Here is a 13,865-nt window from a genome sequence, read left to right as displayed (position 1 = left end):
TCGGTGATCCGAGTATCCTCTCGTTAATTCTTGTATTTGTTTTTATCAATGTCCTTTTACACATTGTCTCTACATTTTGGCACACATAAAATTATTTTTAAAATTACAATACAATGTCCTTGAGTCTCTGAAGGCACATACCCACCCATAGACATCACTCACAGTTCTCTCTCTCTCTCTCTCACACATACACACACATACACACAAACACGCACACACACACACGAGTAGTCTATGAAGTACTTGTGTATGCTCTAAAACCAGAAATTTTCATGCGCATTTTGATTTCGTGAATTTTGCAAGAGCCAATATTTTCAAAATTAAAATGCATGCAAAAGTTCCTACCTGCACTATTTGCATTGAATGCCAGTGTCAATTCACAAAGAGCTTTGTTCTGCCAATATTTCTGGATTTACAGTATGCTGCATTTATAGGATCTTCGCGATTTGATTTACTATCATAGTCATAAGAAGTTCATGACTTACAAGCCAAATTTTTAGTGGAATCTCCTATTTCCATCTTGAGCCACTTGTAACTTACATTATAGTTTGTCATTATATTTATTTTCACATCATGGCAAAAATATTGTATTTTGTTTGTCTTTTGCATATCGTTTTGTTATACATGTGTAAAAGACTATTAAAAATTAATGTACTTTGTTGATGGAAATGCAGTTCAATTCAATTTGCATAATCAATTCTATTTCACATTACAGTAACACCTCTACAAATTTGGTTCAAGGAAGGCAGTACATTATGAATGAAACTATGATTTTTATGGTAAAATGCATTTTCTCCCTGATTTGGTACATTCTCTTCTTATATATGTGACCCTGCACGACCTCAAAACAAATAAAAAGTCGCCAGACATGAATTTTTAGTTCAGACCATATTCTGAAAGAGCAGACTTTAAGCTTTAGAATGATGTATAACTCAAATCAAATGGACTCTCCTAACCTATCTAAATATTGGAAAGAAAGCACAAACTCAGGAAAAGTGTGAACTGAGAAAAGAGGCTCTGAAGTACAGTGTCTATTCAAGCGCTTAATCTTTACCAAACCATGCTGGCTGTGCGATGAATGGGACTAAAAACAGGAAGTAAACCACCAGAGTAACAACAATGAAGGGATTATCTGATTAAACTGAAATTACGCATGCCTCCTTAACACATTCTGTCCATGATTAATGCCAACTTTCAAAGCAGTAGCACTATTCTTTCAAAAGTTATTAGAGTTGAAAGTGAAGAGTGTGGACAAGGTTTTTCAGAAATGAGAAAGGGATTCTAAAGACACACCTTATCACACTATTCTACCTAAAATATTCAATATAAACTGCAAAAAAAAAACACACTTTCCTGCCCATTTTATGATATCAAATTTTAGCATAATGTAAAAGAAGAGCCGCTCTTTCAGAAAATATGAAAAAGTCAAGTTCGGCTAGGTTGACCCATTTCACTTATTTTCAGTCCTCACGCAAAATCAGTGTGTGCGACTTTATGTTCGTTTTGAGGTGCACGGTCACATATGTAACAAGCAGACATTAGTCTGGATACCAGACTCGCGTATATCACTGAAAGTGACAGTGCTGCTGACACCACTCCTTGTAATGATTCAGCAAAGACTTCGACACATGACTTGGCAATGTGATACCAAAGCCAACAGATCTACCGGTACATACTTCACAGATCTACCTACATGTGTTACCTCTAATATTGCTGCAGCTGCTGGAAATAATTGGGCAGCTTTGTATCAAAAGTTTGAAAGGTGAGTGGCTGAAAGAATTCCAATGGTGAGGTTCATAGGACAAGGTATCCATTAGTGTACACACCACTGGGTCCATCTCTGTTTCACAAGCTCTTTTGGCACATGAACACCATTTGATTGGTCATGACATCATGTTCGTTCAGCGGGTGCATCCTCAGTGGTTTAATACATGAACACATGCACACATCCACATACCACGGCACACACACACACTAACACACTATTTAAACACATACATATGCATACACAAAAATACTGTATGTACAGAATAGACAATGCTACAGTAATTTGTGCAAAGTGTTTGGTTGGTTCAGAAGCATACAGCTGCATGGCATGAGTTCCAATCCAAACAAAGACCAAATTATTAATAATAACCTGTTATTTCAATTACATTCAGACAGGACACTGTTAAATGTTGTGTCACCTTTCTCCTACATGAATTCTACTCATGTTTAAAACTTATTCTACTCTTCGATCAATTTAATTGTTCAATTTTCTGTCTGTTTATTGAGATCTTCCCCAGTAGCAAAATCCAACATGAAAAACTAGACTTTACACAAGGCTGCACACTGGCACTGGTCCAACGGTCCAGACCAGTAAAGATCACTGTCGGACCAATTACTTTTTTTACAGATGGACCAGTAAAAAATTCAGAAAACTTGGTACCTACTGGTCCAACACGGAAAGGGCAGACCTATAAAAAAAATGTGTTAGTGACGGCCCTGCTTTACATATCCAAACATGTTCCAATGAAACGAAGAACCCCTTTCTTCCCCTCCACAGCAAGACATGAAAAGAACATGACTGCATGCCCATTTCTATCTAATTTTGTTGTTGTAAGAGAAACGACTGTTTTCCTTGGCAAAGAGAAGATAAACATCCCGCCTGGGCTATCAAATTTAAAAACTAAGTGAGATACCATCACCGGATCCTGGCAAATTTTTAGTACACAGTGCAGTCATGAAGGAAACATCTGTAGGTGGGGGAAAATCGCTGTGGGTGTCAAAAAGGAAAAGAAGTAAAAGTAAGGGGGTGGATCTCTAGTCCAAGGATTTTTCTGTACCTGTGACATGATGCAATGCCAGCATTAAAGGAAACAAAAAAAATCTTTTGATTTCTCCCAATTCTTGCTTCTCTCTTCTTCTTTTTTAGCCAATCATAAACTACACATTGCATTGTAAATTTTGTGAGTTTTCTACATTAGATTTGTATCAGAATAGGCTTCTTGTTGTTGAGTGAATAACTTCTCAAAAATATTTTTCCAGGATTAACTTTTTTTTCTCTCTTTTTTTTTTTTATATTCAACTCCGAAAAGGAAGGAAATTGGAGAAAAGATACATAAAATGTTGACGTCATTGCAACAAGAGCACAACATAACAGTTTTCTGTGCTTTTCAATAATACCAGGGAGACAACCTTAAAATTCACTGAAAAATAGTACACAGCACATTATCCAAGATAAATTTTACTGTTGGCTCTTCCTCCACATGTCTGAAAGAATCTAGAATAGGCAAAGAATGGAATTTTGCAGTGCAAATAATTATGATCAGTCAGAAGAACATAATGGTGTGAAGTATTCCAAATTACTGTATCTGGAATATATTTCGAGGGGTTTATTATATTTGTGAATTTTGCGAGTTCGGTGCTATTCGCGAATTTGAGTGAATGGGAATGCGACATGCAAGCATACATGAACTAGTACTCAGCACACAGCACACGAACAAAGTTTGTAATATTACTGTACTCTACAATCGCGAATTTAACCACTTGTGAGATCATCGGGAAGTCCTGACACACTAGAAATTAGTGTCACTGAATATATGACATACACAGTACTGTTGCGTAACTCTATGGGCTTTAGGGAGTTTACCCTACCTGGGCCCTCCGGAAAGAAGCACACTACAAAATCATTGCAGGGAGTAATGGGCAAAGGCACACATAGGCACAACACACCAGCCGCAGAGGCATGGCAGAAAGGGGATCCCACTGGCAGAAAATCCATCACTATCACTTTTATGTCAAACTCCGGTACTGTACCGCTCTATTCTAGGGGTCTTTTCTTTGTAGGGGAGGGGAAGGGGGAATCTCGAATCAAATGATCCTCCCTTTTTGTCCACAGTCCTGAATGTGGCATCTTTAATTCTCTTGGCAGTCCATACAGAGATCAACATCCTTGGATCATACAGAAGGACCAGTAGCAGTCTCAACTTCAACTCGTGGTGAAAAACCAGGGGACAGCAACCTAAATTGTTGCTGATTTTTCCCCCACTGGACCCCCCTCCCCCGAGGGTCAAATACACCAAATATTTAAGTTTGACACCACAGCAAAGAACTTTCAATGGCACTGCACAGACAGTACTTGTAGTGAGCCGTGAATGCTTTTGTACAGTATATACATGTAGCAGCAGACTACAGCAGCAGTGACATACATAGGTATGACCGTAATGCCATGTCCACCAGAAAATGGTCATTATCTCTGGGAAAAAGCAGAGCTTCGAGAAATGGTGTTCTTCCAACACGAACATCCTCCATGGCATTGAATACACACTCTGGCTGCATTGTCATTAATGCACCTTCTTTATAATTTAATCATGAATATTCTGAATGACAATATAACCCTGATCTGCACTGTGGTCACCAAAACTTACAGTAAAATCTAACTCAAAAAATGAGCAGCCTCCACAGACAAATAGAAAAAAAGAGAAGAAAATTGATATTAATTCAATACACGTATTCAATTCAATTAATACTTTACAGAAAAGAACTCAAATGCATGTACACACTGCATCCATCAAAACTCCATACAGTCTAGTTCAACACATAATGACCAAGAAAGCTTACTTACGTTTACATTGTGCTCTTCTGGTCTCTATCAAAACAACAGAGAAGACAATAATGATAAAGACAGAAAGAGTAAACTTCTGCTCAACAAAAAACCTTGGCAGATTGAATCAGCTGCATTAGCATCCACTGAAGTCCCCTTCAAGCACATAAAATGCTGGGGCAGTGAACACGCGACTCAGTTGGACCATGAACCAAACACAAATAACGCCACATCGACAGTCAGTCAATTTGCGATCACTGTCCACCGAACCACGTCCATCTGTCCATCGCAACGAGAGTACTTTGACCGCTGCTTCACTGAAACACCTGTCCTCTCTACCCCTGTGCGGCCACGCCCTCGAGGCTGCTAATAAACAAAGGCTGGGCTGGCTCTGCAATGGCACACATTAATTGGGAGCTAATGATGGTTTGGTGCATTGAAACCTTATTCAGCTTCACCATTTTTTTTCTTTCGTTGTCTAGACAAAAGTCACCCATCATCCCACTTCACCGCTCCGGCATGCTGCTTGGCTGACTGCTCATGTAGGAGGTTGGGCTGCCATCCGGCTGTGACCACGATTTGCTCGGGGAAACACCGCACGCACTCGCAGCAGCCTCAGGCTGCCTACAGCTGTCCTTTTCTCCTGCCTCTTCTTTTCCATCCTCCTTATCATCATCACTACCCTCTTCTAACTCATCCTCATCCTCTTCCTCCTCCTGATCGTCATCATCATCATCATCCTCATCATCGTCGTCGTCATCCTTGTCAACTCTGGAGAAGTAGCTGTGGCTCAAACTTTGCTCAGCCGTAATGCGGTGATCAGGGTTGAATGCAAGCATGCTCTACAGACAAAAAAACAAACAAACAAATCTTTTTCTATCTCTAAGTCTATCTTTAAATCCTCTTATCTCCCTTTTTATGAAACTGCATGTTGTGAATCTCTCTCATTTTAATCACTTTTTGAATAGGTTTATAAATAGGATGGTTCAATTGTTACAAATTATCATTATAGAGCTTAGAGGATACTATTTCAATCTATGTAGAAATGTGGAAATTCACTTGACCTACTTTTTGTGGGTTTTGAGCTTGGTAGTAACATATGTATGACCATCAGCCTTTAAAGAAAATCCTCTGAAGTCAAAAACTTGAAGTTTTTATTTTCCTTGTCTTAAAAAGAATCAAATTCATTTTTAAAGTGATATTTTGCTCGTCTTATTTGGAGGACCTTGTAGAGCCATTCAATAAAGCCCTTTCTTGAACCAAATAAAAAAGAGGAAGTACATCAAAACGGTGAAAGATTGCCAAGTGCTGATAATCCATGTTTGTGACTTTCTGAGTTTCATGTTGTGTGTTCTCACACAGGCAACTCAATATATTATCATTGTACATACAAAACAAAAGCTCAGCAACAATCACTCAGACTCTACAAGATTTCAGTTGTTGCTATGGTAACAGAAATCATTGCATTTTACAATATGACATATCTTGGTGAGTCAACACACATGTATCACTAATGATACTTGACAGAGTTATATGCATTTCAATGATTACAATATGAATGAAGGTCTTACAGAATTGAAAGGAAACTGATGTAAACTTTCATTTCCTGTCAAAATATTTCACATCAAGACTGAAGAGGAAGTTTGTTTCTCATTCGACAAATGTCATCTCACATCAATAAGTCATGGAAAATCAGGAAAGCTTGTAAAACAGAGCTACAGTACGACCAAACATAAACACACAAGATTTTGAAATCAATAAGAAACATTCTACAGGACCAATCGGGTTTCAGAATACATGGATTTATGCAGAACACAGATATCTTTTTTATGTCAGAACATCACAATGTTCTCATCTACTGGCCATCAAGTGATAAAAGTCATCAGTCTGGCATTTATCAATTCACTAAGTTCCACACATATTCCTTTTCTAGGCAAATGAAATGTTACTCTCCTCAGTTTTGAATAGAAACATTTTAACAGCTGCTAAATAGATACTTTACACCATCAACACATTCATTGACTTTAGCTGCTACAGTCATCAATACTTTTCATGTTGCCAGGACATATCATTGCACATCATCTACAATGCATTTATATAATTTATATTTTTTTCATACACATACACAAAAAAGTTTAAAGGGATGGTACAGTATTGGTGGAGATGAGAATCGGGCTTTTGGGCAATTCCACGGTAACTCGCGTTACAAATAATGGGTACATTTATGGGATAATGTGCCAATATCTTTGTAATTGGTAGGATCTACAAGTTACTTTTTTCATCATGGGTTAAGTAGACATACACCAACTAAATGAATCCAAAAAGAAAAATAAAGGACAAACATGTTGGGATTCTTGGATCATTTGATTTCGGTAACTCGCGTTACACAAAAAGGACATGATCAATTCTATGAAGACCTCTTTTTGGAAAGTCTCCTCATACTAGACAATCTTGATAAAAGTTTTCCTACCTTGAATTGATAGTGGGTTAGGACTCATAAATTAACAATATCAAAGTTGAGTAACAATGACCTGGAAAAATGTAGGGAGCCTTTATGTCGGTAACTCGCGTTACATTATGTCCACTAACACAGGGTGACTCAAATTGATGACATACAATTGTTCTGATGGCACTGAATCTTGTCACATTGAATATTCTGAGAGATGCTTATTTGTGTAGATAGTAAAATGAATAAATGTTAAACAAATATTTTACTAATAAACCCAATAGAAGAGTGCATTTAAGACTAATAAGAGCTTCACTCCTCATAGAGACCTTGAATATATTTGAATATCTAGATGATTTAGGTGTATTAAGTGCATTGTAAGTTTCAGAGTGTAAAGATGAAAAATGTTGAAAGTCTTTTTAAAACAAAACATAAAAGTATCAAACCCTATCTACAAGTTTACAAAAAAGCTTACAATCTTTCAAAAATTCAAATCCTATCTTTGTGAGGAGTGAAAACTAGTACATTTCTTTGCGACTGATTGACAAAAAGACCAGTTCGTAATTCCACTTTGAGCATGAACAAAAAAAGGTCATTTGTACCAACAGGCATTTTGGTTTGTAAATTCACTGAGATAAGCATCTGTGATGCAATGATTATTCATGCGATCCTTATCTAAATGATGCTTGCCAGCACATCCACCTCACAGCAAGAATGGTACATTCTGTATTTGGCAATATAAAAGGAAATAAGCTGTTACTGCATTCAATACAAAACAATGAAATGGATGCCTGCTAAATTATATACTGATGGGAGTATTCTGATCCCCTGATCTAAATGCAAGTTCATTCTTTTTTTGAACATAAAAGTTCCATAAATCGTTATGTCGTGCAAGCTTATGCATTATGCTGCTTTGAAAACAAGTGAAGTGACGAACCAACTGAGAAGAAAGAAAGGTTATTTGTACCAATGTGTACATGAGCTACAGTGTAATTACAAACTGGCTTATTACCCTACATCGACGTAAATAAGCACTGAATTGATCAGTGTTTTAGTAGTAGCCATGATAAAAAAAGTCATGGGCGTACATACTCAAGCAGTATTCGAACTTACGACCTCCTGATCACCGGACAGGCGTCATCTCTACTAGACCACTGTGCTTTCGCCCGACAGCAAGTGCTGGTTCTACTCCTTATAGCATGCAGTGGGTACTGTGTAATTATTCAAATTCATGAAATTCTTCCGTTGAGATGTTTTCACTGCAACTGATTGACAAATTGCCCTACATCATCTTTGATAAGCTCACTGAATTGATCAGTGTTTTATTAGTAGCCATGATAAAAAATCATCCCATGGGCATACATACTCGAGCAGGATTCGAACCCACAACCTCCTGATCTCTGGACAGGTGTCATCTTCAGAAGACCACCGAACAAGGATTAGAACCAACACTTGCTGTGCTTTATAGCATTCTGTAATAAAAATTCTGTAATACTGATGCAGAAAATTCAAAAGATAAATTGAATGGTCTCATTCACTGCTGGATACACTGTACATGTACACATGCAGTGAAAGCCTGGCTAGACTCTTCAATGTGGCATGTGATCAGTGGCCTTGATGCTAATCACAGTTTATTAGACTGCCCTCCTTTGTTTCAGTCCAGCATAGTGTGTATAACACTGCATTTGATTGTTTTCACCACAATCTAGCTCAATTAAGTGCTAAAATTTGCTTATGTTGGGGGAAACTTGTGTTTATAGTTGGTAACTCGCGTTACATGCCAGTAACTCGCGTTACATGGTAACTCGCGTTACACTTTTCATTGACATTCTTTAATGTGATAACAGTGTTTATTCAAGTCAGCATCCTGTGTACAGTATCAGGGTGTGATGAATTTAGAAAATTATGATTCCCAACAAATTACCTCCACTGCTTCCTTCAGAATGAAAAATATTTCTTGTTTCGGTAACTCGCGTTACATGGCTCAAGGGCTGAACTTTCATGTGGTGATTAGAATTTTTTGAAGGTGGCATAAAAATTTCCTCATGGGAGACTGAAGTAGAACTAATTTGCTTCTTTAAAATAAATTAATTGAAGTGCTAGCAGAATTTTTCTATTAAAAAAATTTATATTAAGTTAAGCATGCATTTTAGCAATCTGGATGACTGAAAAATTGTCTTCGACATTTGTAGCTGTTTCTCGGGAAATATTTGACCGATTGATATGATTTTTTTAGTTTCTTTAACTTCAATATATGGGTAATACATAATGAGTAATTTTTTTGCAATATGATAAAGTTGAAATTTTAGTGCCATGTCCACATTCCCATGGAATTGCCCTTTTAATTTTTTGTGAGATACCAAGAGAACACTTATGATATGGTACAGAGCATACCATCTTAAGAGAAATTCAAAGTTTATTTGATGAAAATCGGGTTAGGAATGACTGAAACATCCAAAAACAAAGTAAAACAAAGCGATCGTAATAAAGTGTGGGTTCCACACTTTATTAGAATCGCTCTGTTTTGGACATCTCAGCCATTTTCAAAACCAATTTTCATCAAACAAACATTGAATTCCTCATAAAATTACACGCTCTTTCATATTTCATAAGAGGTTTCTCATAATCTCACAAAAAAATGTTAGAAACCTGAAATTAGGTCTCAACCAAAACTATACGATCCCTTTAAATGAAAAAAAAAAGGATATATCCATTTTCATCAACTTCAGATATTTGAGAGTAAAGCTGTTGGAAACACACAAAATAATTCAAGTATGTGAAAATTTAGTGTCTTCAGTTCACTGATATTTGTTTTCATGTAACATGTGCAGCATCAGTGAAAAGATCTAATATTTCTCTACTTGATGTTGACCTAACTTTTTCATTCAAATTCTCCATATATAATCGGGTTCAAAACTAACTTTTTTAGTCTGGTGGTCCACTCATGATCAGGCCAACTAAAAATATCTTAATATGAAACTTTAGTGGGCCAGAGAATGAAATATATTGGCCTGAAATAGAAGGAAACATAACAATCAACTTTGCATATTTGTTGCCCGATTGGGCCACCAGAAGATATCCTTTTTGGAAATCTGTTGGCCCAGGCCACTGCTAATGTTAAGCTCTGCATAAACATATCCGGTACATACAATTGTACATACATGCACACACGCAATACACACACATATACTGGAGGTACAGTTATAACAAGCCAGAAATATTGAAGGAACTCACCTCTAACAGAGCCAGAGCATGGTGACTGTGACTGATCTCTGGGACCAGGTCTGACAATGGTCGCTGACCGGTAGACCGAAAAGAGTTCCAGGACAATGCCACATCTGGCCACTGGTCCTCTGGGGGCAGTCCTATCACTCTGTGGGGAGGGTTGGGGGGATAAAGATGAGTTGAGATTGGGTTACTGATAGACTTGACCTGTATACCTGCTCCATGGTCATATGGGGAATATGACAGATTCTGCTCAATATTTTTGAAATATTATGGAGGGAAGGTTGAAAATTCCAAGATGTGGCTAATAGAGAATCAACTATTTCAACCCTTCACATTCTGACACAAAGGTAGAATTTCTGCAAAACACATGTTGATATCTACATTTTGATTCACTCTTTATTACAAACAGAGATGAAAGCAACACCGAAGTACATGCACCAATTCTTCTCCAGAAGCACAGAAAACTGTAAACTATAATCATGTGAATCTGTGTATGGTCAATTTGGTTATGACATGATTCAGTGTATGTATTTATTTTTTAATACCTCACTAAACAATGGCTCATTTATTCTTTCAAAAAGCCAGAATTTCAAAGGACTAAAACCTACAAAAATGGTGACAAAAAAAAAATTAAAGAAAGAGCATCACATTTATATACAACCACATGATATCAGTAATGAAAGCTCCTCATTTACACGTGTAGTACCATGGCCGAACATGTGTCCGAAATGACAAATACAATACATACATATTTGTATCAACCAACTAAGTGTGCCATGATAAACTTCTTCATCAATTACTTGTCTTTAATAGAATTTTTTTTTTCAAATGACCTGATACAAACAACAACACACAATCAGGAACATTCATCAAAGAAAAAAACCCACAACAACAATAACAGGATAGGTGGGAGGAAGAAACACTTACTCAAATATTTTCCGCAGCTGATCATTGTCAGATTGTCCCCTGAACAATGGCCTGTAAGACACACACACACACATAAAAAGAAGAGAACTTCATCAAAAAGTAGTCAAGGCCACACACGTTTGTCAGGGATCACCGCAGCATTGTATCACCATTGTCATTAAACTTGTTAATTGAAGTAATGTTTTTCTTAGATTCCAGAGAGATATCAATGTGGTGCAACATTTCAGAGATTGAGATAGTCATAATAGGTCTCAACATTGAGCTTTGAAGAGATTTTTTCTTTAGAAAAATAACTACACAAACAATCTGCAAGACAAATGCAGTTATTAAAAAAGACTCATACAATGACAAGAAATTTAGAAATGAACAAACATTGTTACTATTAAAAAAAAATGCAAACTAAAATCAAACAAAATCCAAAGTGAATGAATGAAGGACCAATTGAGTGGATGACTGAATAAATGAAAGCAAAGAAAGAAAAAACAAACAGAAAAGGCAACAATGAACAATTGATTATCATTTTCAACAGAGCACAGTCTCAAAAGTGAATGGAATTGGCATTAGGCATCCATCTAGCATGTTCATGTTCAATCAATTCAATCTATGCCTGAAAATGTCATCAAGATACATGTACAACAGTGCCCCCCCCCCCCCACAACTCCTGACGGTAATCTTTGAATACACAGTACATTGCTTGGCAAATGATGTTCACTGAAGTTGCAAAACATTCTGTCATTAACAAAAAGCTTTTCCAATGCCTGCACTTGGGTTATGGAATCAGCATTTCAGCTAATTTGTTAAAATCAATGGGCACTATTAAAACAGTCCTTCTGTTTTGCTTTTTCTTGGGACTGCAACTCTTTTGCTCTTAATTTTGTTATTCTTATTTGCATTGATGTTGTTTTTGTCCAGGCACTTATATCGACACCATCATGACGACACATTAAACTATGAATCTTCAGGCTTTATTGGGAAGACATGATGTGGAGATCCCAGGGACCGCCGCGTGCGTACCTTTTGCGATACAGCTCAGCAAATATGCACCCCACACTCCATATGTCGACGGGTGTGGCATAGCTGGCTTGGAGGAGAACCTCGGGAGCACGGTACCACATGGTGACCACCTGACGATGCACACAGGGAGATAGCGTCATATATAAATACTGTATACGCCACATATTTCGCGGGTCTAAATTTTCGCAAATCGGGAATTCCCAACGATTTCGCGAGTGGTTAAATTGGCGAAAATAAAAACCTCACGAAATATTCGGCGTATACAGTATTGCACAAACAATCTCTTTTAACATAGGATACAACCCCCAAATGCTGATACTCAGAGACATTACTGGGGAAATACATTATTTAGAAAATTTCATTGGCTGAAGGCATTTTTTCTCTTTTATCTCACCACAATCTCTTTATGTAGTTCTGAGATGTTCAGCAAAAGTGTTTAATAATTGATGGCTATAACGCTAATATAGGGCTGCCAACATTCACACATCAAATTCAAGGAAACATTTGCATGTTGTCTGCATCTCACTGGGCAACAGTAAAAATACCCAAATCACGGAAATTTTTATAACTCGGACATTTTAAGACATACTGAAGTTTTCAACGAAGCCTCCTGCAGGAGCAGAAGCAGGGAGACTTGGCAGTTCTGCTGATATCTGACCAAATTTTGACATTTAGACTGTCTCTGACCCAATTCTTACATTTAGATTTTCTCTGATGTATTTTCAACACTGTGACCCAAATTCGCAAAGATGGTACGATTGAAACCACGGTTTAAACCATGGACAATTTGTATGGAGCGCCAAGTGTCGCATGGCCTATTTCATTACGAAATCAGTCATTTCGTTGACGAAATGATCTTTTTACTATTAAACAAAAAGGTCATTTAGTCTACAAAATGACTGATTTCGTAACGAAATAGGCCATGCGACACTTGGTGCTCCATACATACTGTCCATGGTTTAAACTATGGTTTCAATTGTACCACCTTTGTGAATTCAGGCCTTAGACTCTAAGCATATTTCCCTCCTTATAAGGCTCACATACAGTCGAAAAGAAAAGAAAATAAATCTGACCACGGGGGTGAGTGCCATCTGAAAGCTGTAGATGCGCGAGAGACCAAAGTCGGTCAGCTTGAGCTTGTTGTCGCTGGTGATGAGGATGTTCTGAGGCTTGAGGTCCCGGTGAGTGATGCGGTGAGAGTGGAGGTACTCCACACCACTCAGCATCTGACTCATTAGACACTACCAGGAGCAAGACGTTGGGATGAGGAGGCAGAGCAGGAGCAGGAGGATTAGAGAAAAAAAGGAGGGGATATGAATATGAATACAGTATATGTGACCCTGCATCACAAAACCAACAAAAAGTCGCCAGAGACGAATTTTTAGTTAAGAGCAGATTCTGAAAGAGCAGACTCTCAGCTTTAAAATGATGTATAGCTCAACTCAAATGGACTCTCCTAACCTATCTAAATATCGGAAAGAAAGCACACACACTGGAAAAGTGTGAGCCTTGAAAAGAGGCTCTGAAGTACAGGGTCTATTCAAGCGCTTAATCTTCACCAAACCGTGCTAGATGTGCGATGAATGTGACAAAGACAGAGTGTAAACCACCGGAGCCACAACAATGAAGAGATTACCAAATTATTGCTGAAATTAAATATGCTCA

General features: G+C 37.6%; 1 protein-coding gene across 1 annotated transcript in view; it reads right to left on the bottom strand.

The window, feature by feature from the left end:
• Positions 1–5,085: 5,085 nt before the first annotated feature.
• Positions 5,086–13,865, bottom strand: part of LOC139710331 (cyclin-dependent kinase 4-like) — a 56,236-nt gene continuing 47,456 nt past the window's right edge. Inside the window, exons 4-8 of the mRNA XM_071622257.1 lie at positions 13,274–13,441; positions 12,201–12,310; positions 11,187–11,237; positions 10,266–10,404; positions 5,086–5,427 (exon numbers count right to left, since the gene is read on the bottom strand). Coding sequence (XP_071478358.1) covers positions 5,092–5,427; positions 10,266–10,404; positions 11,187–11,237; positions 12,201–12,310; positions 13,274–13,441 — 804 coding nt within the window. The 3' untranslated portion in view covers positions 5,086–5,091. The remainder of the gene's footprint in view (positions 5,428–10,265; positions 10,405–11,186; positions 11,238–12,200; positions 12,311–13,273; positions 13,442–13,865) is intronic.

This window comes from Diadema antillarum, unplaced genomic scaffold, assembly GCF_040938485.1.
Source record: "Diadema antillarum isolate AM-2024a unplaced genomic scaffold, OU_Dant_1.0 scf00000038, whole genome shotgun sequence".
Lineage (NCBI taxonomy): Eukaryota > Metazoa > Echinodermata > Echinoidea > Diadematoida > Diadematidae > Diadema > Diadema antillarum.
The sequence above is the reverse complement of the archived record's forward strand: the minus strand, read 5'-3'. Positions and strand labels throughout refer to the sequence as shown.